The 25,849-nt window shown below is 48.4% G+C and overlaps 1 protein-coding gene across 1 annotated transcript in view; it reads right to left on the bottom strand.

Annotated features, from left to right (window-relative positions):
• Window positions 1-25,849, bottom strand: part of PRDM16 (PR/SET domain 16) — a 308,571-nt gene that overhangs the window by 24,543 nt on the left and 258,179 nt on the right. Inside the window, exons 5-9 of the mRNA XM_036396437.2 lie at window positions 19,578-19,680; window positions 13,342-13,540; window positions 7,887-8,034; window positions 6,585-6,738; window positions 1,465-2,866 (exon numbers count right to left, since the gene is read on the bottom strand). Of these exons, the coding sequence (XP_036252330.1) occupies window positions 1,465-2,866; window positions 6,585-6,738; window positions 7,887-8,034; window positions 13,342-13,540; window positions 19,578-19,680 (2,006 nt within the window). The remainder of the gene's footprint in view (window positions 1-1,464; window positions 2,867-6,584; window positions 6,739-7,886; window positions 8,035-13,341; window positions 13,541-19,577; window positions 19,681-25,849) is intronic.

Raw genomic sequence — 25,849 nt, 5'->3', positions numbered from 1 at the left:
GGCACGTCACCCCCGTGAGCTGGCAGAGCCAGAGACACTCATTTAGCCAGCAGCGAGGGTTCACTAATCCTCATCCCAGCCGACAGCTCCTTGGCCTGGCCAGACACTGACATCACTTTTTCCCACCGTTATCAGCCCTGCGGCAGCGGCCGGTGGTGACATCTGGGCTGTCGTGGTGCTCGCAGCCCTCTGAGCGCCCATCCCGCCCTCACACCACGGTGGCTCTGAGGTTTTCCAGCGCCAGGGACAAGGCAGATCCTGCAGGGGAACAGCCAGTAACCTTCCAGCAGGCTGGGCACAGCAAGGACCACCAGGCGTTCAGCACAAGGAATGCAAGGACAAAGCATTCACCTCCACAAACGGAATCCAGGAGTGCTCCAGGACAAGCACACGTATCCAGATGGATGCTGTGAAGCATTTAGACATGGTAATGGCTAATTTAGATGTGTTAATGTCTAAATCAAACTAGTTCAGGACATGCCTTTTCACTGGGCTTTGCTAAAATTAAACGTGCCATGTCCACCTTATCCAAAGGCAATGCCAGGATGGGTAACACACAAATTTACTGTTACCCTCACCACAAAGTTATAATAGTTTTCCTTTGGGAACAGGTTTTATAAAAAGCTCTCAAGCAACAAGAGGCCAAAGTCTTCCCTTTTTGCTTCCTCCTGAACTGATTCCTTCTGGAAGTTGAGCTGACATTTGGATAACTTCACCCTGCCTGCTCTACACACGCCTTCCATGTTCAGCTCATTCTGACGTAACACATCAGGCCCTCCTCAGAACCATCTGTTCAAGTGACACCAGAAAGGCCTTGTTATCTCCCAAGAAAGATAAATCTGTGAGAAATCTATCTGGGAGAGATCTGGGTAGTAACACGCTACCATGTGTTTACACAGTACTTGTTACTCCAAGAGTAACATGTTTCGGCAGGTTGGGTCTGCACCAGCAGCTCCTCTGAACGGGAAAAAAACCGAAGAAAAGGCATTAGAAAGGAAAAGGGAGGGAGGGAGAAAGAAAGGTGAACTGGCTCACAAAAGGCCCTCGAGACAGTCAGTGGGAGAGCTGCATTTCCAGGCTCCCAGGGCTCCTGACTCATTCCCAAGCCATGAGAGCCCAGGGCTCCAAGGCAATCTGAACTCTGCATTCTTATCAAATCAAACCTCTGGAATTTCTCCAGCAGAAGTGCCATCTTAGTGATGGCTCGTGGGAGAGTCCTTAAATAGGTCAAGTTTCTTCTTTATCAAAATAAGGATGTGTTCTTTACACACTGATTATGAGGGCTCCTTGCAATTACTCAGGCCTTTCCATTCAGGAAATTCAAAGTGTCCAGAAGTACAAACAACAACAGGAGATGCTCAACTGTTCTTCCCAACCAACCTGCATCCTCCCCTGCCTCGGGGTGTGGTGTCAGCTGGAAAAGGAGCTGGTTAGGGAAGGGCTTAAGGCAGGGTATGTTAATACCTGTAGATGGGGTCCATGAAAAAGGGCGATGGCTTAGCGTAGTGCAGGGAAGGCTGCTGAGGCAGCTGGGACTGGGAAATCTTAGGTAAGACCTCACTTGCCATCAGCTTCCTCTCCCCATAAATGTGGTTTTTCCGTGGCTCTCTCCCTCCGTTCTGGCTGGCTCGGATGCGGTTGCCAATGCTCAGGTCCAGTGGCTGCTCCTCCCCTGAGGACGGGGCTGGGAGGACCTTGGGGGGCGGCAGGATTGGCTTAATCTCTTTTGGCTTCGTGGTGAGATCGAAGGGGGACTCCGAGCTGGTGCCACCGACTTTGTGGAGGTCCCTGGGTGACTTTGGTTCTGCCTTGACCAGCAAGTTGTGATTGAGGGTCCGCTCCGTGAAAGGGTAGAGGGAGTGGGGGAAATTGGGGAGGAACTGGAAGGGGAACATGGAATGATACGGGAGCGAACCCATCTTTTTCTCCTGCATGCCCATAAAGCCAGGCCCAAAATACTTCTCTGCGATGGAGGCGATAGCTTTAATGGAGTCATTGGCAGCGCCCGTGGTGGGCAGCAGGTGCTCCTCGGGGGGAGGAAAGAAGGAATGCTGAGAATAGAAGAGAGGGATCTCGCTCGTGGTGTTGGTGGAGCTGGCAGACACCGAGCTGCTGACAAAATCTGGCTTGGTCTCCATTTGTTTGCTCTTGTCTTTCGTTTTGTCCCTGTCACTCTCTGCGTCACTGTCCAGGTCAGAGCCAGTGCCGGTCGTGGTGTCCAGATCCGTGCCCGTGGTCGTATTGACATCCTCAAAGTCACTGCCATCGGACATGTCACTGTTCCTGGCTTTTAGCTTCTCCAGGTAGGAGTTTTCCAGGCTGCTTTCACATTTCTCCTCCCCTGAAGGAGCCTGGTTGCTGTTGCTCACTGCAGAGATCAGGGGCAACGCCGGGTTCCCGAGGGGGCTGGGGAGCTTCGCGTCCGGAGTGTGGTTGAGGGGACTTTTGAGCAGCTGCGTGGGCGGTAACAAGGGGGGCCTGGGGTACAGAGAAGGTGGAAAAATCCCCGGGAATCCCGGGGTGAGGGCAGGGAATGCTGGAGGTGCTGGCGAGAACGGGAGCCCGCCGGGGTGCGGGCGGGACGGGAAATACTCATTAAAGCCCAGGCTGGCGTGGTTGAGGTTGGGAGAGGGCTTGGATTTGTCCATGATGGAGGTGGGCGTGAGGGGGAGGCCGGGGGCGAAGATGCCGGCGGGGCTGTAATGGTTCTTGCCCTCGCAGAAGCGCCGGTGCTTGTTGAGGGAGGAGGTAGTGCTGAACATCTGCCCGCAGTCCTTGCACTTGATCTGGGTGCGGCAGTCCGCGTGCATCCGCTTGTGGCGGCACAGGTTGGAGAACTGCGTGTAGGATTTGTGACAGACCTCACCTAAAGCGTCAACAGGAACCAACAACAAAAGCCATATGAAATTAACAGGAAAATACATCAGGGATTCGCCGTGGGATTCGCCAGCCCGCCCCCACACTGCCCCATCTGCTCCATCCCTGGGATCTCCCCACCCCAAAGAGCAGTGGAACATCACCACCTCTCCTTAGGATAAAGCTCACCCTGGAGAATCTCTCAATCCACAGAAATCTGAGGCGATGTGCTAGCTCTGCTGCAAGTTTGGGGGAATTTTCAGGGAAGATTATAATGGAATCACAGAATGGTTTGGTTGGGAGGGGCATAAAGCCCATCTCATCCCATCCCCTGCCATGGGCAGGGACACCTTCCGCTCTCCCAGGTTGCTCCAAGCCCTGTCCAGCCTGGTCTTGGACATTTCCAGGGATCCAGGGGCAGCCACAGCTTCTCTGGACAGCCTGTGCCAGAGCCTTGCCACCCTCATAGGGAAGAATTCTTCTGTATATCCAAGTTAAATTCAAATTTCAGTTTGGATGCATTCTCCCTTGTCCTGTCACACTAAAGTCCCTCTCCATCTTCCCTGTCTCCCCTGCTGTCCCTGGAAGGTGTTGTGAGACCTCCACACAACCTTCTCCAGGCTGAAGAAACCTCCCAGCCCAGATCCAGAGGGAAGATGCTCCAGTCCCCTCAGAACACCTTTGCCCTAATCATACACTTTTAATGACAACATCTATTTATCCCAGCTCATCTGCTTCCCATTAGTCCTAGCATGGCAGGAAGCACTCAGGGCTGGAGGGAGAAGAACTTTGCCTCATTTAATCAAACCTGCCCTTCCTTAATGCCCTCAGTGGTACATAACCCCTGCAGGGGGATGCTCTATAAATCCCCTGCCAGCCAGGCCTGGCTTCTGCCAGGAATGGGATCTCTCTTTTTAATCCTTTAAATCAGCCCAACACCTCTGCCCCACTAACTGAAGCCACATCAGCGTTTTCCCTAACAACCTGTAAATACCAAGCTTTCAAAACATGGATTTTTATGACCCCTTTTCACCTCCAGACTTGCTGCTGCGGAAGAAACAGGGCAAAGCGAGACAGAAATCCCACCCCAAACTTTTCTATACACATCAAAACACGGCGACTTTTTATTATCTGGTGCCTCTTTCAACATGGGAATAAATGTGGTGGTGAGTTAGCACACTCCTTCCCCCGGGGAGCTGCTGTTATCACCCTTTTGTGAGCAGGGAAACTGAGACAAAGCAGGGGAAGGACATTGTTTGGGCTTGGACAGGCAAGGACATGAATACAAGTTCTGACACTCCAGCTCAGGGACTGCTCAGTGCTCCTTCCTTCCTCCCAGCTTTACTGGTAGGTGCATGTGAGCATGCTTGTCCCCTGTATTTTCTCCTAAACGTTTCCTAAATCTTTAGGATTTACTTCAGTGCTCAAATATCGAACGACTGGTGGGAGAGTATTTCACTAGCAGCTCTGAAAATACAATAATATAATAAATTCCAATTGAAATTCAAAGCAGAGGTGGATAAAATTCAATGAATTTGACGTTTCAGTTCAGATGAGCACCCCAAAATCCAAAGGAGTGTCGCTGAAGGCTCTGCTTTCTGACTGCACTGTAAATTCAGGCTGTCTTGTCCCCAGAGTATTTAATTGTTTGGCCCTGACACAGCCCAGAGCTGCAGGGAAACACAAACAGGACAAGAAAGTCATCACAAGGGTTTGGATGTTTGAGCCAATCCTAATTTTTGGATTATTTGGATTATTATTGAGCCAATCCTAATAACTTTAAGATCTTGGATCAGGTCTCCTGAATTGCTCTTAGTGCATACACAGAGTTTTATGGCTTTTGTATTATTTCAGCTACCTTAGACTTGCAAAGAAAAGGTTTATTTGGCTTTTTTACTCCATTTTAAAAGGTTTTCTTAAAAAAATTCCCAACAGAGCTCTTAAAAGAAGCACTACTGAATTTATTTTCCATGAAAATTCAGCACTACTGAATTTTATTTCCATGATTGTCTCTTAAATACAACAATCTCTGTTTTGTTTTTTTTTTTTTTTTTCCCAAGGGAATCAGTAATCACCATCCCTGGAATTGCTCAAAAACCTGTGGATGTGGCTCTTAGGAATGTGGTTTGGTGATGAACACAGCAGTGCTGGTTAAGGGTTGGACTTGATGATCTCAGAGGGCTTTTCCAACTGTAACCATCCTATGATTCCAGAATTCTTCCATTTTTCACCCCAGGAGTTTTTGCTAGATATATAAATACTGCACAAAATTCCCTAAAGAGACGTGCTAGAGCCCTGAGAGCTCACATCAGCCTTCCAAAATAAGGAAAACTGGAAAATTTCTGTTAAATCTCCAGTTATCTGATGATTTAGTAACTCCATGTGGAATAGCCTCTCTTGCCCTCCTGATTTCTGCAGTTAGAAAGTTACAGGTTTGGGGTCTTTTGAAAGCCAAATTTTGTAAAAAAATTAAACACAAACACACATAGACCCCTTTTCTTCCACTGAACTGGGAAAAAACCAAGAACCAACTTCCTGGTGAATCCTGCCTGTGGATTTGAAGCTGTTAATGGATTCCACATTGATGGACAAAACAACCTGACAACATCTGTCCAGGCAGGATCCCTCTGCAGTTGCTCCACGCTCTGATTTGCTCTGACAACTCCCTAATTCTGATGAGGTGAGAGTGAGGAGATTATGAGGAAAAATCCCTCATCTCCCTGCAGCAATCCTGGGAGTCAAATTATCCCTTTCATGTGCCCAGTGAAAGATTGCAGCAAAACAAGCGAGAGGAGCGTTTCTTCTTCCTCTGCTGACACCCAGCTGATTATCTCAGGACACTGATTACCTCGGGACATTAATGAAATGAGTCTCCCAGGATATTTCTCCATGCTGTTCCCATTATTCCAACAGGGGGAAAAAAGGCAGGAGTGGGTTCAGTGGCTTCCCTACCATAACATCAAAGCCTGGAATCAAACCCAGATCCCGGCCCGTGCCTGAGCAACATGTTCTGAAGTGTCAGGAAGTGATCCCTAAAGTTCCTGGAGCTTTGTTGTGACACCATCCACCTCCCTGCACAGTTATCCAGACCCAGTGGGTGCTGTGTCAATTAAAAAAATATACAGCCCTGGGAATGACAAGGACTGAGATGGGTGGCTCTCCAGGGGAAATGCCCTTCTGGAAATATCCCACCAAAGAGAGCGCTGAGGACACAGTTCATCTGCTGTTTATTTGGCTCCCAGCATTATCTAGATGAAACATGCAGTAAATAAAGAAGAAAAAACTTTCTTTTTGGAAAAAAAACACCTTCTCATCTCTGTGATTATTCCAAGCTCTTTACAACGGCTCCAGGATTTGAGGCACCCCTGTAAAACATTTCGATCAGGCTGTGCCAGCTATTTATTTATGTCACCAACAGGAACATTCGAAAGCGATTAAGGCAAAAAAAAAAAAAAGAAAAAGACGAGAGAAAGAAAAGATATGAGAAAATGGCATCGCTGTGACCGCTGAGAGACTCAGCTTTTAACTTGTCAAGAAAGTCAAAAACTGCCACGAATGTTTACTGAAAAAACAGGGGAGCATGCAAAAAAAAAAAAGAAAAAAAAAAGAAAGAAAAAAATTCATCTTGTGCTCTGAGCTATAAAATTACAGCGGCCGGGGATGGGAGGGCTGGGGGGCCCCTGCAGGATCCCTGCAATTACAGGCTGGTGATGGCCGTGACAACTTACATATGAAAGGTTTGACAGTGCTGTGGATGTGCTTGTGCTGCTTGAGGCCCGAGGAGGTGGCGAAGGTCTTGCCGCAGTCGGGGCAGGCGTGGGCCCGCGCGCCCACGTGCTGCGAGCGGATGTGCCGCTGGAGGTTGCTGGGGTCCGTAAACACCTGCGGGGGAAAGACGCCTTCAGGAGGGGGGGAAAAGCGCCAGGAGAAGGAAGAGCCTGCGTGAGGAAAACTGGTTTTGTTAGGGGTTTTTTGCGGTGCTGCTCGTGGGTTGACGAGCGCGGGGTGGATAGGGGAGAACAGGTTATGAAAGAACTGTGTTCATGCCCTGCCAGGCTGTGGTACCTCCCTGAGTGTGTGGTGCTCGTGGTTGGACAGGTCTGTGGCACCTCCTCGGGTGTGTGGTGCTCATGGTTGGACAGGTCTGTGGCATCTCCCTGAGTGTGTGGTGTCATGGTTGGACAAGTCTGTGGCACCTCCTCAAGTGTTCACGGTTGAAAAGGTCTGTGGCACCTCCTCGAGTGTGTGGTGTTCGTGGTTGGACAGGTCTGTGGCACCTCCTTGGGTGTGTGGTGCTCATGGTTGGACAAGTCTGTGGCATCTCCCCAAGTGTGTGGTGCTCATGGTTGGACAAGTCTGTGGCACCTCTTTGAGTGTTCATGGTTGGAAATGTCTGTGGCACTTCCCTGAGTCCTGAGTGTGTGGTGCTCACGATTGGACAGGTCTGTGACACCTCCTTGAGTGTTCGTGCCTTGCAAGGCTGTAGCACCTCCTCAAGTGTGTGGTGCTCATGGTTGGACAGGTCTGTGGCACCTCCCTGAGTCCTGAGTGCGTGGTGCCCATGGTTTGATGGGTCTGTGGCACCTCCCTGAGTGTGGGGTGCTCATGGTTAGACAGGTCTGTGGCACCTCCTTGAGTGCTCATATTCCCAGGTGAATCCCCCCATGGACACTGTGTCCTGCACCCTTTTCCCCATATCCCAGCACCCTCCTCCAGGTGAATCCCCCCATGGACACTGTGTCCTGCAGCCCCAGGTGAATCCCCCCATGGACACTGTGTCCTGCACCCTTTTCCCCAAATCCCAATGCCCTCCCCCAGGTGAATCCCTAATGGACACTGTCCTGCACCCCCAAATCCCAGCACCCTCCCCCAGGTGAATCCCCTAATGAAATCTGTGTCCTGTGCCCTTTTCCCCAAATCCCAGCACCCTCCTCCAGGTGAATCCCCCCATGGACACTGTGTCCTGCACCCCCAAATCCCAGCACCCTCCCCCAGGTGCATCCCCCAGGCTGGCCACGTTCTCACTGTACCTTAACACAGTTTTCACATTCAAACCGTTTCCCACTGTCGTGAGACATTTGGTGACGAATCAGGTTGGATTTCCAGTTGAAAGCCTTGGGGCACTGGTCACACTTGTACTCCCTCTCCTCGGTGTGGATCACCATGTGCTGCTCCAGGCTGGCAAAGAGACACAGGCTGAGCTTCAGAGCACCCAGAGCAGGCACTGAGGCAGGTCTGAGACCCAGAGAGGTGACAGAGATGGTGACAGAGAACCAGCTGTGGGGCCTGGGGGTTTTCCAGTTTCTGGATGCCTCAGAGCAGGAAGGGAGCCGCTCATAAAATTCACAGAATTACTAGACTGGGAGAGACCTTCAAGATCATCAAGTCCAACCCAGCCCCAACACCTCAACTAAACCCTGGCACCCAGTGCCACATCCAGGCTTTGTTAAACACACCCAGGCATGGGGACTCCACCACCTCCCTGGGCAGCCATTCCAGAACTTTCTCACCCTTTCTGTGAAAAACATTTTCCTAATATCTAACCTATATTTCCCTTGGTGCAGCTCGAGGCTGTGTGCTCTGGTTCTGTCAGTTCCTGGAGAAAGAGCCCAGCCCCAGCTGAGCACAGGCACCTTTCTCAGGAGTTGTAGAGAGTGATGAGGTCATCTCTGAGTCTCTTTTTCTCCAGGCCAAACACCCCACCTCCCTCAGTGGTTCCCCACAGGGTTTGTGTTTCCAGCCCCTTGACTGTGAGACGGGCAGTGACACCCAAACACCATCTGAGGTTTTTGAGATTTATTTCATTGGTGGAAAATGCCCTGTTCTGCCTCAAAATGATGCTGTGCTTTATGCTACTTCTTATAAATGGACCTGAGTCCATTCTCATAGGGGAAAAGGAAAGTAAACCCAGCCATGACCCTAGAGATCCCTGAAGGGAAAAATGGACACTTTTTGTGGCATCCTCCTGGAGAAAGAAAAGATTTGCTGCTGCTAGGCCTCTCATGTGTCCATTTTCATGGGCAGCAGGCCCACGGCTTCCCAGAACACAGGGACTCACCGTTGGGAGGAAACATGATAAGGTGCAAACACGTTTCACTTCTAAATGTCAGACATCTTTGATTACTTCACTCAGCAATTTCACCTTCTGCCAACTGGCAGAGTCTCCAGAACGGGGGGATGATGGCAATCCTGAGTGGCTGCTGGCACAGGGCCACGGCAGGGGCGGCACCTGGTGCTCCAGTGCCCTCCCTGTGCCATGGGAAACCTGCACCTCCCTGCCCAGGAATTCTGCACCTTTCATGATGGGAATCCTGCACCTCTCAGACCTTAAATCCTGCACCTCTCGTGTTGGGAATCCTGCACTTCTCAGACATTAAATCCTGCACCTCCCTGCCCAGGAATCCTGCATGTTTCATGATGGGAATCCTGCACCTCTCAGACCTTAAATCCTGCACCTCTCAGGCCAGGAATCCTGCATCTCCCTGCCCAGGAATCCTGCATCTCTCAGACATTAAATCCTGCATCTCCCTGACCAGGAATCTTGCACCTCTCATGTTGGGAATCCTGCACATCTCAGCCAGAAATCCTGCACAATTCAGGCCTTAAACCCTGCACCTCTCAGACATTAAATCCTGCATCTCTTAGGCCTTAAATCTTGTATCTCTGAGGCCAGAAATCCTGCACATCCCAGGCCAGGAATCCTGATCCTCTCAGGCTGGAAATCCTGCACCTCTCAGCCAGAAATCCTGCACATCTCAGTCTGGGAATTCTGCACATCTCAATCTGGGAATTCTGCATATCTCAGACCAGGAATTCTGCACATCTCAGACCAGAAATCCTGCACATTTCAGGCTGGGAATCCTGTACCTCTCAGCCATAAACCCTGCACATCTCAGACCAGAAATCCTGCACATCTCAGGCCAGCCCTGAGAAACAAGGGAAGGAAATCTGCATCCTTTCCTTCCTTTGGGGCAGGTTAACAGGAGTTACAAACATTACTCTTACTGTGACTTCTTAAATAAAACCCAACAGCTTACATGAAATCTGCTCCTGCCTGACACCCCTACAGATGGATATTAAACCATTCCTACAGAACTTTAAAGCATGGCTGTATTTTTACAGAAACATTAAAGCTGAGCACTAATGGAAAATCCTGCCAGTGCTCAGGGAAGATACTCCCTGGGCATTTCTGGCAAGTTCAGGATCCCAGGAATCTTGTCAGCCTTGTTCACTCAACACCCAAAACTCCTGCCTTGGAGCACAGATAGATAATTCATATTAATGGGCATGCCCCTCATAAACTGCCAACCCACTGGTTTGAAAGCAGCAATATTCATTTTGTTCAAGAAATGCTGCTCTTAAAATGACGAGATTTTTAACACACACACAAAGTAACACAAAATTTTCATATGCACATCCAAAAATACGCTCCTGTTAACTGTGATTTATGAGTTTATTTTGAGCAAATATGGACAAGCTAATACGCTGTTCAGAGGCAAGTACCTACTGGGATTAGCAAAACATTTATTTATTTAGTCAGCTGCTAAATGCTCAATTTCAGGTCCCCAGTGGCATCCTTGATTTCATCTGTATTAACTTTGAAATATTCTAAGACCATCCAGGCACTCTGAGCAGGTTTATTTTGTGTTTTAGTGACTTTAAAATTGGCAGATTGATGGGGGAGAGGCTGATGTGGACATTTCCTCCCCACCCCACCAATCCACCAGCATGTCAAAGGCTGAACGAGGATGCTGCTCTCTTTTCCCTTGTAAACAAAAAAATCATCTTCATGTTACTTATCCCAAAATATTGGGTCTAAAAGGCAAAAACCCCAAGGCCACAGTGCCAGCTCAGACCCCTAAAGAGTCAGGAACACACAGAGGGTACATATAGGATACAACATACACATTTCAAAAGGTTATTTCCTAGTTAACATCAAAATTAGTTATTTCCTAGTTAACATAAAAATTAGAGAGTGCTGGAAGCTAAAGAAGAGAGAGCTCCTAATGATAGATAAAAGAATTGGAATTTTTACTAAAATCCATAATATTGAAAACACTTGAAGGAAGTTCTCCTTGTCTTGTCAGTTAAAAAAAAAATGAAGACAATTGCAGCCTCTTATTTCTAATGAGAGTACCCAACGCAGAGCCACGAGGTGAGGATTAAAAATACCACACTGGGCTAAGAGGATCCCACACAGGAATCCCAGGATCCATCCCAGATTCTACAGCTTCCAAGCTCTTTTCCATGCAGACACAGGGAATGCTCTGCAGCCTTCACCTTTCTCTGCATCTTTTAAAATAGATTTTTTTTCCCCCCCTCACTTCCTCACCCAGATCAAAGAGCTGAAAGTATCAATGTAATTAAGTTCAAAGTGACAAATGCAGGTTTTTAAATGTTAAACTGAAGTGAAACAGGGGCTTTAACCTCGAGGTTTTTGCTGTGCTCAGGCAGAGCCTGACAGGGGATTGCCAGTTCTCACAGTTTTATAAGAAATTTTGTGTTGCACGGGGTTTGTTCACCCAAGAAGGCAAAAGAAATGAGTATGTGAGAACTTCAGCCTCCGGTAAACACAGAAAACTCTGCTTTTATAGAATTTTATAAAGGCTTTTACCAAGGCTTAGGATGCAAATAAACACAATCTTAAATTGATTTAAAAAAACCCTCAACTTTTAAATCTGGCTCCTAATATTTAACTATCTGAGTCTCACTTTGACAATGAATTAGAGAGCTCCAAGATTGTGGTAGTAAGGAAATGCAGCTTTAATACAGCATTCTGCTTAAAAAAAAAAAAACAAAAAAAACCCAGATTTTAAGTTAAAACCTGAGTTTAAATATTTTCTCTTTTAAAGAAAAGTTTAATTCTTATTTACAGTTACCATATGATCATAATAATAACTGAATAATTGTTTTAAATTAAAAAATGAGCTGGAGTTATCCAGCTTCCAATCTTCTTCTTTTTCCTTTTCACATTGCTGTCACAAGAACATTTGGTGGACACAAAGAAAGTAAAAATTTTGATTGGGATAGAGTTTTTCAATTGTTCCTGCCAGATCAAATAGGAGCTTGTGGCCATATTAGGAGTTCTTAGGGCATTGACACCTCTTTGAACCCGCTCATCTCAAATGACCAAGAATTGAATTTAAATTCAATTAACATTCAAATTAACATTCATGCACATGTTGACATGAACTAATATTGGTGGTTTTTTTCCTTCAGAACAAGAGAACAGATGGTGGAAAGATCCTACCCAGGTCTCTCAGAAAAGAACCCCTTAAACTTCCCACCAACAACCTTTGGGTGCTTCTACCAAGGGGCAACGAAAAGCGCAGGTCTGTGAAATTGAGGTGGAATAAAACACTGCCCAACAGCTACAGAGGCCCCAAAGTGAACATTCCTAAACTTGTAGGGAAAGGGGAGGTTACTAGGGAGAAAGGAAAGGTTGATCCCAAAAGAACATTCCTAAAGCTTATGGAGGAAGGAAAACTTGATCCCAAAAGGACCATTCTGAAGCTCTATGGAGGAAGGAAAGGTGTCTGTGGGGAAATGACAGGTTTATCCCAAAAGGAACATTCCTAGAGCTCATGAAGAAAGAAAAGGTGTCTATGGGGAAAGAAAAGGTTTCTCCCAAAAAGGACATTCTAAAATTCTATGGAGAAAGGAAAGGTTTATTCCAGAAAGAAGATTCTGAAATGCTATGGAGGAAGGAAAGGTTTCTATGGAGGAAGGAAAGGTTTATCCCAAAAGGAACATTCCTAAAGCCTATGGAGGAAGGAAAGGTTTCTATGGAAAAAGGGAAGGTTTCTGTGGAAAGAGGAAAGGTTTCTATGGAAAGAGGAAATGTTTCTATGGAGCAAGGAAAGGTTTCTATAGAGGAAGGAAAAGCTTATCCCAAAAAGAACATTCCTAAAGCCTATGGAGGAAGGAAAGGTTTCTATGGAAAAAGGGAAGGTTTCTGTGGAAAGAGGAAAGGTTTCTACGGAGGAAGGAAAGGTTTTTATGGGGGAAGGAAAGGTTTCCATGGGAAAAGGAAAGGTTTCCATGGGGAAAGGAAAGGTTTCTATGCGGAAAGGAAAGGTTTCTATCGAAAGAGGAAAGGTTCCTACGGAAAGAGGAAAGGTTCCTATGGGGAAAGGAAAGGTTTCTATGGAGCAAAGAGAGGTTTCTATGGAGGAGGGAAGGGTATCTATGGAAGAAGGAAAGGTTTCTATGGAGGAAGGAAAGGTTTTTATGGAGAAAGAAAAGGTTTCTATGGGGAAAGGAAAGGTTTCTATGGGGAAAGGAAAGGTTTCTATGGGGAAAGGAAAAGTTTCTATGGAGCAAGGAGAGGTTTCTATGGAGGAGGGAAAGGTTTCTACAGAGGAAGGAAAGGTTTCTGTGGAGGAAGGAAAGGTTGATCCCTTCAATCCTCCCCACCTCCCATCACCCTGCTGTGCCCAGGACGGAGAGGGGAGGCCAGAGGAGGGTCTGGCTGTCAGTGGGTACCTGTATTTGTTGGGGAACATCCTCTCACAGTCCTTGCACTCGTAGACCTGTCCATCTCCAAGACCTTCCTGCTTGATGTCGTCGCTGAGGCTCTCGTAGAGGGCCCCCACGGCCCCACAGCCGTACTTCTTGTGGCGCCGCAGGTCCAGCTTGGACTGGAACAGCTCATCGCAGTCCTCACAGCGGAACGAGGGCTCCTCTGCAACACACACAGCAGCCCATGGTCAGCCCTGCCCTGGGAAACACAACCAGAGAGCAGCCAAGCTCCCCCAGTCCAGCAAACAAACAAACAAAGAGAGAATTCGCAAGTGAGAGGGGAGAGAACCCAAGGGAGGCTGTGCCAGCAGCTGCTTTCACTTTAAGCATTAAGAGAAAGAAAAAAAAAAAAAAATCAGATCACACAACCAGAGGAGATCTTGTTTTCTTTGTGTCTTGGCCTCTGCTGGGATGGAGAGACCTGCAGGGATTGGGAGACACACAAAATTCTGGGCTCGTTCCGGGGCACTGCGCTTGTCTGCAAGGAGGGAGTTTGAAATTATGGATGAGTTTTCCTCAGAAGGGGCTGCCAGGGAAAAAGGAACAAGCCAGGCTCATATAAACACAGATAGTGAGAAAAGCAAACTGCCACAGCACAAACCTGGAGAAGCTTCTTTCTAAGAAATTGCCTGTCTAATGTTCTCCTCTCAATTTTCCACTGCAGGAGCTCAGGGCTCCATCAGCCCGAGGAGTCCCAGCCCAGAGCACCATGGAAGGAGGAGCAGGGAGCCAAAGGCTTTGTTGCTGTGCTCTTTGCTTTTTTTTTTTTTTTTCCCTTTATTTATTTTTTTTTTTATAAAAGTACTAATGCACATAATAAATTACTGTAGTCAAGGTCAAACAAATTAAAAAGAGGGCAGCTATTATTAAGTTTACAAGGCAGCATCCTGACCATGGTGCCAAGCCAAACAATCAGCTCAGAGCTGTAAATTTTCCAGGAGAACAAGCTCTGTGAGGGAGTCGGGATAGCTCTGGGTTTCTCCACCCTAGAACAGAAGCTTTCCAGCCCCCTGTGAGTCACTGGAGCCACGTTTCCCTGTCCTCCCCTACCCTCTTCCTCCAGGCTCCGAGGTTCTCTTTTTCTGACAGCTGCACTCCCAGAAGGAGCAGCCTGTGGTGATGCATTATCTCTGAGGGAGGAGTGGGAATATTCTGAGAGCTGCAGCCAAAGGTGATGCTGAGGTGGAGCTGATCCATCCCAGGGAGGGGATGCTGGCGTGGGATGTGGCCATGCTCATGTTCCTGGGGTAAAATCTTCAACCCCTTTGCTTCAAAGTCCCCCCTTGCACTTGCTTACACCAAATTTTGCACAACTGCAAGCACTTAGGCTGAGCTTTAAGGCCTGGAATGGTGTTTTATATAATCAGGGTTATTTTTGCTATGAGTGTGACAGGAGTGGAACCACGGGCAGTGTCACACCCAGAGACCTCCGTGCTGCCACCTGGGTACTCACCTCCCATCTCCCTTTTCTCTGCTAAAACCTGAGTTTAAAATTGAGCAAATAGGCTGAGCTTTAAGGCCTGGAATGGTGTTTTATATAAATCAGGGTTATTTTTGCTATGAGTGTGACAGGAGTGGAACCACGGGCAGTGTCACACCCAGAGACCTCTGTGCTCCTACCTGGGTACTCACCTCCCATCTCCCTTTTCTCTGCTTAAACCTGAGCTTAAAACTGAGCAAGGCAAGGTCCCAGAGGCTGCTGCAGCAGTGATGTGGGCAGAGGAAACCCTCTGCACCCTCCTCTGCACCCTCTGCACACCTACACGGAAAATACTGACACGGGGAAATTCAAACCCCCCCGAAAAAGAAAGTATCACCAAAACTCACAGCCTGTGTGAGCCAGGGGGCTGAGCCACCCTCAAATATTTGATGGAATGACTGGCAAATGAAAAATATCCCCTGTGGTAATTGGAGAGAAGCAGAATTAAATGTAGGTGGAACTTCAGAAGTGCCATTGCACGAAAAAGATTGGGTTTTGTACATAGGGTGATGTGGAGAAACATCTCTCAGTACTGATTGATTTTTTTCCTGAATAATAGAACTTGACACAGAACTTTACTCTTGCAGAACTAAGGAGCTCTGATTCTGGGGGTTTGGCAGAGGTTTTAGCATCCCAGCAGCCTGCCCAGGGCTGCCAGAGCCACCCATACCCACATGGATGATCCCACAAGGCTGCAGGAGATCACAACAGAGGGGTGCAAAAAGAAATAAAGTCCAGCCAGTCAACAAAGGGATTTTGACTAAAAAAGAAGACCTGAGGAAAGAAAATCCCCAGTTTTGCTCATTTTGAGGGTTTATACGCTCTGAGGTTGCTGGCAGCAGCCTCACCATGGGGTGGGTCAGGCCCTGCTCTGCTCCTCAGAGAAATTCTCCCTTTCCTGCATTTTGTAGAGCAGGAACCAACGTGTATCTCATGTGTTTCATGTCCCTGGGGAGGGAAACCTGGAAATCAGGACACCAATGACAGCAGAGTGGAGAGACTACCATTAAAATAATCCAAACTGCTTTTTACGAGTGAAAAGAAGAAAAAAGTGTAGCGTCAAACTCCAGGGACATGGAACTTCTCTGGTGAGGTGTTTCTCCACCTCAGAGCCAACATTTCCCCTCTTTGCTCTCTTGTAAGTGCAGCAGTGGCTTCACCAGGAAGGAATTTTTGGAGCAGTGACTGAAATCCTCCAGGCTGGGAAGCCCCAGGTCCCTTCACCTCTTAACAAGGCCCTACCAAACTCCCAGTGTCCCTCAAGCTCCACCTGGCAAATCCCCAGACCTGAAAACACTTGGAATGGAGGAAACAGGATTTTTTTTTTTCCCCTTTCCTTTCTTTTGACTTCAGAGAAAATGCAACAAAATTCTTTCCACAAATCCATGTGGAATTCTCCCCTGCTCCAGTTTGAGATTTACATGATTAATTGCAGGTTATTTCACCCAAACTCTCCTGTAGGAAGCAGAAATCCTCTCTGGGTTTGGAAAAGCAGCCATGGAGGGTAATTTCCTCCATACCTGGCTGAAGCTGGATAACTCCCTCCCCTTCCCTGCTCTTACCAATGACAATGACACATTTTTTGTCCTTTCTGTGAGCTTACAGAGCAGGGAAAGAGGTGAAATATCTTAATTGCCTCAAGAATATTTTAGAAAAGAAATTCAGCTTCTCATTCTCCTGGTCCTTTGCCATATCTCACCCAAATCACACAGAATCCATGAGAGAACATCACACACAGCAGCTTTTCCACAGGTGGAAAAAGATGGAGGAGAGGAAAAGCAGTTCCTGTGCTTCAGAGTATCTGGGTTTGGAAAAAGAAACTTGCATTGAAAGGAGGCTTAGAGAGCAGACAAAAATATGATTAAAAGCCTTGTAGCCACGCGTTCTTCATGCTGCCACTGGTTGTAAATCCTGTTTTGATGCTCAGGGTAAAGAGAGGAAAACCAGAGCAGGTGGGAGAGCAGCTGAGGGTGGGGAGGCCCTGGGAGAGCAGCCGTGGCTGCCCCTGGATCCCTGGCAGTGCCCAGGGCCAGGCTGGAGGGGACTGGAGCAGCCTGGGACAGCGGGAGGTGTCCCTGCCAGGGCAGGGGCTGGGATAAAATCATCCTTCAGCTCCCTTCCAGCCCAAATCATTCCATGAAAACTGCTCCATCTCCAGCCCCATTCCTCTGGCATTCCCACAAATCCCAAACCAGACTCCTCAACAAACACCCTGCAGGAGAAGGACCTGAACCTGGCTTAGGACCCAACCATGCCCTGCAAAACTGAAACCTAAACCAGCTCAGGGCTGAGCTGAGACCTGGGATTCTGTGTCTGTATCTCACACCCACTTTGTAGGCTCCAGGTTCGTTCAACTGTTCCTTTTTTTTCCCTGCCTGTAGAGTACCAAAAAATAAAAAGGTCACCCTTCAAAGCACGTTCTCATTAAAGTTTCCCCCTTTTTTTTTTTTACAAAAAATACTGCCCTTCACAAAGGGAACTGTGTGACAGGGAGAAGGGGCTGCAAAGAAAAGAGCAGCCCCAGTCAAACCGAAATTACTGCCTGTTCTGTGTGTCGTGTTTGTCAAATCTGTGGTTGTATGTGCCTATCTGAAGTTCCATCAGTAACACTCAGGACAAAGCAGGAATGTAACAGAAAAATAAATCAGTGCCTAATAGCTTTCAGAGAAACCAAGGGGAACACAATTATGTGGCATCTACATGCTAATCTACCAGACTCGAATCTCAAAGGAGTTCAAGTGCCCTACTCAAAATTCCTGCAGTGATAAGGGGTCTGCTGTGTTTGGCTGGGGTTGGGAGGAAAGATTTTTATGATAATTATCTTTGTGTGGAACAATTTTGCATTTTCTCTCCTGTTAATTCCAAAGTGAGCTGGGGGTGCGAGGCAGCAGGAAGATCGCCCTCCTGAAAGTAAAAAGTGTTCAGGAGTCAAATATTTAATGTTGGCCTGGCATAATTTGACAGCAATTATGCAGCAAAAGCACTAGACACCGTTACCAGGAAGATCCAGATAAATGTTCCATAATGACAGAGATGGAAAACAAGGAGCACTTTTTGCTTGTTCACATAAAAGCCTGCTAGAAACTGAAATGCAGAACAGCGGTGAGTTTTCATTCAGATTTCTCCTTGACATCAAAAAAAAAAAAAAAAAAAAAAAAGAAAGGTGCAGAAATTATAGAAATTATTCATCTCTGTGTGTTAGTCTTGAGAAAATTATTAACTTTTTTTTTGGGGGGGTGAGCAGTGAAAAAATAGTTCCAAACTGGATATGAGTGAGGCAGCAAATATCACACTTCACCCCCAGCCCTTCAGCAAATGAACTTCCAGCAGCACAAATCCCCAAACTATCCCATTTTCCTGAAATATTGGAAACTGATTGTGCAGGATTTTACTGCAAATTTGCATCAGAAATTATACTTATGTATAGGTAAAAAAAATAAAAAAAAGGATTGTGGGGTGCACTGAGAGAACTCCAATTTCATAAATTAATTTTATAGAGCATTATTTCCAGCTACTAGTTTAAAAACACCTGGTAAATGAGAATTTACCAGTGTTCATAGAAATTATTTGTAGAAATCACTCATGGACTAATGATGCTGGGCACATCCTTCCCAGTTTTCCTCAGAGGTCGCCTCCTTGCACGGCATCTGCAGTGTCAGAATCCTGGATGAATGTGGAAAAAAGCATCCTGAGAGAGGAAAACCAGCGCTGGGAGCACTCTTAGATTTCCAGAACACTCCATGTGTGTGTCCTGCAGCCTGCTCACAGCTGCTGCAGAGAAAGATGAGGTGTCTTTATTCCAGCAATAATAATTTTAGTGATCACTCTTCCACCCCCTGCCTGGACCCCTCTTTTCCAGATTCCCCAAATCTCTGCAGGCTGATGTTCACCAAGAGGGATGTTTTCCATCCTTGGGATGGTTTGGCCATTTTTATTACACCCCAAGGCACCTCGGGATGGAAAAGGCTCCTCTGATCATACCCAAACCCACAAAGAGAACAAAATGAGGCTGATAAATGGAAAAGGCTCCTCTGATCATACCCAAACCCACAAAGAGAACAAAATGAGGCTGATAAATGGAAAAGGCACCTCTGATCATACCCAAACCCACAAGGAGAGGGAAATGAGGCTGATAAAAACTCGGTGTTGTGGACTGAGCCTCTCTCGCCAGGAAAAGAGTGAAGATGAGCACAAAATCCATTCAGGGGCAGACAGATGTTTTCCCAAGGATGGAAATCCCTCACCAAGAGGGATGTTTTCCATCCTTGGGATGGTTTGGCCATTTTTATTATACCCAAAAGCACCTGGGGATGGAAAAGGCTCCTCTGATCGTACCCAAACCCACAAAGAGAGGGAAATGAGGCTGATACATGGAAAAGGCTCCTCTGATCATACCCAAACCCACAAAGAGAAGAAAATGAAGCTGATAAATGGAAAAGGCACCTCTGATCGTACCCAAACCCACAAAGAGAGGGAAATGAAGCTGATAAATGGAAAAGGACCTCTGATCATACCCAAACCCACAAGGAGAAGGAAATGAGGCTGATAAAAACTCGGTGTTGTGGACTGAGCCTCTCCCACCAGGAAAAGAGTGAAGATGAGCACAAAATCCATTCAGGGACAGAAGGGGCAGGTCCTGGCTGAGGTTTTGTCCGGTTTTGTCCCAGCCCTGTCCTGGCTGAGGGTGCAGAGAGGAGCAGGAGCTCCCGGGGAGCCTTACCTTCCATGCTGGGTGCCATGTTCCCCAGGGAATAACCTCCTTCCTTCAGGCACACCAGGAGCTCTTCCCCCGGCTCAATCTCTTTAATAACTTTATAATAGACCTGGGGATCACAAACACAACAGACAGGGTAAATATGCAAAGGTTTGTGGCTTATGTTTTAATCAATAATTCAAATTACTTTCGTTAATAGGGGATAGTAATTTGTCCCTTGATTTGGGATAATTGCTGCTCAGAGCTCGTTTTCCTGCCTTTATTTGACTCTTTGGGTGTCAGAGTTTCACAGGGTTTGGACAATAAAAAAATATTTTGGGGAACAAAATATCTCTCAAATTACAACAAATCTTCCCATTTTTCTGCCGTCCTCCTGTGTGTGTTTGTCACAGTGAAGGGAAGGTTAAACTGATGGAATTTTTATGTTTAAGGCTTTGCTCTCTGAGCCAGAATTGGCCTCATGGTTAGAGCTGAATTATCACATCTCCACAGAATGATTTTGTTGATTATTCTCCCCAACAGCCTAGACCTGACCCCTAAGCACAGATATTAACCACTCCAGGTGAGCAGTTTGTCCACATTCTGAGCTAAAATAAAATAACATAAAATAAAATAAAATAAACCAGCCTAGACCTGACCCCTAAACACAGACATGAACCACTCCAGGTGAGCAGTTTGCCCACAGTCTGAGCTCATTTCGAGGGATTCCACTGCAAAATAAAAAGTTGGGTAAAATTTTCCTTTTTCTCATTATCTTTTTCACTTGCACTTCACTGCTCCCCCCTGCTTGTTCCACAAAAAAGCCTTTTCCCAGGAGCAAACCACAGTGAACTCAAGGGGAAAAGTGCCTGAAAAAACCCCAGAAGGCAGCCTAGGAGTGAGCCCAGAGCTCAGGACTGACTTGGAAAAACAGGAGTTGGGATGGGCCAAGCTAAGAGAAAAAAATTAAAATAAAATAAAATAAAATAAAGAAAAAAATAAAATAAAAGTAAAATAAATAAATAATAAAATAAAATAAAATAAAATTTTTAAAAGTAAAATAAATAAATTAAAATAAAATAAAATAAAATAATAAAATAAAATAAAATAAAATAATAAAATAAAATAATAAAATAAAATAAAATAATAAAATAAAATAATAAAATAAAATAAATTAAAATAAAATAGCCTGGACTTGACCCCTAAACATAGACAGCAGTTTGCCCACATTCTGAGCTCCTGTCTGAGCACAGACCTGGACCTTCCACAATGTCCTGAGCACAGCTCTGTTCACCTCCTGGACCTTTGTCACTGCACCAGGAGAAAACCCAAAACCAGAAACAGGGCCCAGAGAGGGGCAGAGCCCACTCCCCTCATCTTCACTGTCCCACCCCAAAGCTCACAGACCCCAGGGCAGGGGTCCAGGGACAGCTGGGTCCCACCCGAGCCTCCCTCCCTCCCCTGCACCTGCTCCAGGAGCTCTGTGTCTTTTGTCCCGAGGAGATTCCACGTCCTCCAGATGCTTCCCAAATTTTAGGAGTACACCAGGCCCTGTCCTAACACAATACCCTGAGAATTCACCTGGTAATTTTTATTAATTTCCAGGTTTTTTTAGCACCGTGTTTAGCAGCAATCCAATAAATTCTTTTTCGGCGTAAAAACCACATTTCACCCAGAACAATTCCCGAAATTTGCTGCCACTCCACCTCTGCCAGCCTGTGTTTGCGTGGAAGGAAAACACACAACTCCTAAATCCCCGCCTGCCTTTCATTAATTGTGTCACCACCGTGCATTTCTCTTCCCAGAGTCCCTTTCCCTCCCTCCTGGCACGGAACGCGAGGCTTTGGCAGATCCCGGCCCGGAGCGGGGAGCAGCGGCTGCCCGGGATGCTCCCGAAATTGTCCTCCAGGAGAACGGGATGGCAGGGACAGGGATGGGACTGCAGGGACGGGAGGCTGCAGGGACACGGGACATCCTTCACAGAGCTGTAGGGACATGGGAAACCCATCCCAGAGCTGCAGGGACAGGGGACACCGCTCCCAGAGCTGCAGGGACACGGAACATCGCCCCCAGAGCTGCAGGGACAGGGGACACCGCTCCAAGAGCTGCAGGGACATGGGAAACCCATCCCAGAGCTGCAGGGACAGGGGACACCGCTCCAAGAGCTGCAGGGACAGGGGACATTGCTTCCAGAGCTGCAGGGACACGGGACATCCCTCCCAGAATTTCAGGGACACAGGACATCCTTCCCAGAGTTTCAGGGACACGGGACATCCCTCCAAGAGCTGCCGGGAAAGGGACATCCCTCCCAGAGCTACAGAGAAAGGGGACATCGCTCCCAGAGCTGCAGGGACAGGGGAAACCCATCCCAGAGCTGCAGGGACACGGGACATCGCTCCCAGAATTTCAGGGACAGGGTACATCGCTCCCAGAGCTGCAAGGACACGGAATACCCCTTCAAGAGCTGCAGGGACAGAGTACATCCCTTCCAGAATTCCGGGGACGCGGGGCATCGCTCCCAGAGTTTCAGGGACACGGGACATCTCTCCCAGAGCCACCACGCGGTGCGGCGGGGACCGTGGGGAGCGGTTGCCGCTCAGAACTTTCCCTCCGCACCGAGATCAGGAGGCTCCCGACCGATCAGCCCGCGTTCCACCGAGCACCAGGACGGCCCGGCCCGCGCTCCGCCCCGGTCCCCGCACTGGCTCCCGGTCCCGGTTCCGCAGGAGCGCCCGGAGCTCCACGAGCGGAGCCGTTCCCCATCCCTCGGGATAATTACGATCCCCATCCCGCGGGATAATTAACTCGCTCCGCCGCCCCCGCCGCTGCCCGGCGCCTCCCGATCCCGATCCCGCTCCGGCGGGGAAGGGCGAGGGCTCTCAGCAGCCGTACCGGGGCTCTCCCCTCTCCCCGGGACACACCGGGGAAAAGTTGCCGGTGGGCAGCTCCCGCAGCTGCCGGGACCGGGAGCGGGGTGGGCATCAGGATGGGGATCGGGATTGGGATGGGGATTGGGATGGAGATGGGGATGGAGATGGGGATTGGGATGGAGATGGGGATTGGGATGGGGATTGGGATGGAGATGGGGATAGGGATGGGGATGGGGATCGGGATGGGGATCGGGGCCCGGAGCGCGGCCCCTGCCCGCCCCAGCAGGTGGCAGACGCCGCCCGCCGCCGGCCCCGCCGCCGCCGCGGGATCCCCGCCGGTGCCTCGGAGCCGGTGCCGGGCAGTGCGAACGGAGCGGGCCGGGCCGGGCCGGGCCGGGTTCCCCTGACCTGCTCGCTCCTGTCCCGCGGCCGCTGCGCTTCTCCGGGGCCGGCGGCCGGGCCGATACGGGGGGAGGGCAGGGAAGGGAAGAGGAGGGAACGGGCGGGGAGGGAAGGGAAGAAGGGCAGCGGGGCCGTGTCTGTGCAGCAGCTCCAAGGCCGGGGCAGACGGAGGCACAGCCGTCCCTATGAACGGGGGACTGCGGGGCGGCCCTTGCGGCGAGCTCCGGTACCGAGTGCTGTGACACGGCCCTTACCGGGGGTACAGCCCTTACCGAGCAGCCGGTACAGCCCTAACCGGGAGCTCCGGTACAGCCCTAACCGAGTGCTCTGATACAGCCCTTATCGAGCACTCTGATACAGCCCTTACCGAGCAGCCGGTACAGCCCTAACCGGGAGCTCCGGTACAGCCCTAACCGAGTGCTCTGATACAGCCCTTATCGAGCACTCTGATACAGCCCTTACCGAGCAGTCGGTACAGCCCTTATCGAGCACCCAGTACAGCTTTTATCGGGAGCTCCGGTACAGCTCTAACCGTGTGCTGTGACACGGCCCTTACCGGGGGTACAGCCCTCACTGAGAAAAAGCTCCCGGTAAAGGAGAGCTTTTAAAACCGGGCTCCCGGTAAAGAGAAAGTTTTAAAAACCCGGTACAGCCCTTTTCGGGAGCTCCGGTGCATCCCTAACCGAGCACCCGGTACAGCCCTAACCAAGTGCTGTGACACAGCCCTTACCGGGGGTACATCCCTTATGGAGCACTCGGTACAGCCCTAACCGCGAGCTCCGGTACCGAGTGCTGTGACACTACCGGGGTTACAGCCCTCACTGAGCATCCCGTAGAGCCCTAACCGAGTGCTGTGACACAGCCCTTACCGGGGTTACAATCCCTTACCGAGCACTCCGTACAGCCCTTTTCGGGAGCTCCGGTGCATCCCTAACCGAGCACCCAGTACAGTCCTAACCGAGCACCCAATACAGCCCTAACCGAGTGCTGTGACACGGTCATTACCGGGGTTACATCCCTTACGGAGCGCTCTATACAGCCCTAACCGGGAGCTCCGGTACAGCCCTAACCGAGCGCTGTGACACGGCCCTTACCGGGGGTACAGCCCTTACGGAGCGCTCTGTACAGCCCTAACCGGGAGCTCCGGTACTGAGTACTGTGACACAGCCCTAACCGGGGTTACATCCCTTACCGAGCAGCCGGTACAGCCCTAACCGGGAGCTCCGGTACCGAGTGCTGTGACACAGCCCTAACCGGTTACAGCCCTTACGGAGCGCTCTGTACAGCCCTAACCGGGAGCTCCCGTGCATCCCTAACCGAGCGCTCTGCCCAGCCCTTTTGGGGAGTTCCGGTGCATCCCGGTCCTCCCCGGCCGGTTGCTGGCCCGCCGTGCCTCCCTCCCTGCCGGGCTCCCCGCAGCCCCACTGCGAACTCACTGAGCTCCGAACGCACCCGAGCTCCGGCCCCCAGCGCTGCCCGGGCAGCTCTCCCTGGGGGTTTCGAAGCAGGGCATGGTCACAAACACAAAGGTTTGGGATGGGGAATGAAATCCCACTGCTGATAAAATACCCCAGACTGGCCAGGCACCCATCGCTGTGCTGCCAGACTCCTGCTGTAATTCCACCCCTGGTTTCCACTGCTTTGCTGGTTCTCCCAGCGCAGGCACGTCTGTCCTCATCCAGCTGGGAGTCCAAAAACGGGAGCTGGTGCTGTGGGCAGGATCTGGGATCTCCCTGGGTCTGTTCAGCTCCAAAATCCCAGGTGGAAAACCCCGAGCTAACACAGGACACACACCTGTGCACAGGTGAGAGCAGTGCTGACTCCCCTGCTCCACCCAGCCTGGGCAGTTCATTTCTGGGGATTCCACTGCAAAATAAAATTGTCTAAAATTTTCCTTTTTCTCATTATCTTTTTCACTTGCACTTCAGTGCTCCTCCCTGCTTGTTCTACAAAAAAGGCTTTTCCCAGGAGCAAACCACAGTGAACTTAAGGGGAAAAATGCCTGAAAAGCCCCCAAAAGGCAGCCTAGGAGTGAGCCCAGAGCTCAGGACTGACTTGGAAAAACAGGACTTGGGATGGGCCAAGCTAAGAGAAAAAATAAGATAAAATAAGATAAATTTAAAAAGAAATAAAATAAAAAGAAATAAAATAAAAAGAAATGAAAAAAAAAAAGAAATGAAATGAAATAAAATAAAAATAAATAAAATAAAATAAAATAAAATAAAATAAAATAAAATAAAATAAAATAAAATAAAATAAAATAAAATAAAATAAAATAAAATGAAATGAAATAAAATAAAATAAAATAAAGTAAAATAATAAAATAAAATAAAATTGCTATTAACAGATGTGCAGCTGGCAACCCAAACCAGCACTAAAAAACCAGCTGTGGTCTAAAAGGTCCATCAAGTTCAGAGATAGTCATGAATTTTACAGGGAAAAGTCCTTCAGAATGGCCCTGCCAAGGCTGACACTGCCCTGGTCTCACCCTTTAGCTCCTTTTCCTCTCCTGTTTGTTCTCAGAATAAAGTAGCTCCTTGTATTTCAAAACATCTCCTGCAGCCCTTCCAGAAAATGGCACAGGCTCCTTTAATGATCAGGGAAAAGTTGGATTCTGCTGGAGTCACATTAATTTCATCAAACATTTCATTATGGTAATTAACTTCATCTTCCAGTCATGGTACTGAGGGTCTGGGCTCATCAAAGCCTTTTTTATTTGTCGTGCACTGAAAAAGCTCAGATTCACTAATCCAGCAGAAGATTTACATTCACAAATCAATTCTGTTTGTTTATAGAAAAGTTCCACACTTGATGATTTCACCACACAGCATGGGCAGCTCTCCAAATTACCAGCTTTGTTTGACACTAAATAGTTAACAGGATAAGTAGGGTTTGGTGGAACTGAGAATATTCCTTTTTCTTGATTTTTATCAAAATTGTTCTGGGCACGGCGTGTTGAAGAAAGAAAAAATAAAAGGAAAGAAAGAAAAAGGCAAACAAACAAAAAAAAAACCTCAAGAAACCCAA

The sequence above is a fragment of the Molothrus ater genome, chromosome 23 (assembly GCF_012460135.2).
Source record: "Molothrus ater isolate BHLD 08-10-18 breed brown headed cowbird chromosome 23, BPBGC_Mater_1.1, whole genome shotgun sequence".
Lineage (NCBI taxonomy): Eukaryota > Metazoa > Chordata > Aves > Passeriformes > Icteridae > Molothrus > Molothrus ater.
Note: the sequence above shows the minus strand (reverse complement) of the source record. Positions and strands in the feature narration are given on the sequence as shown.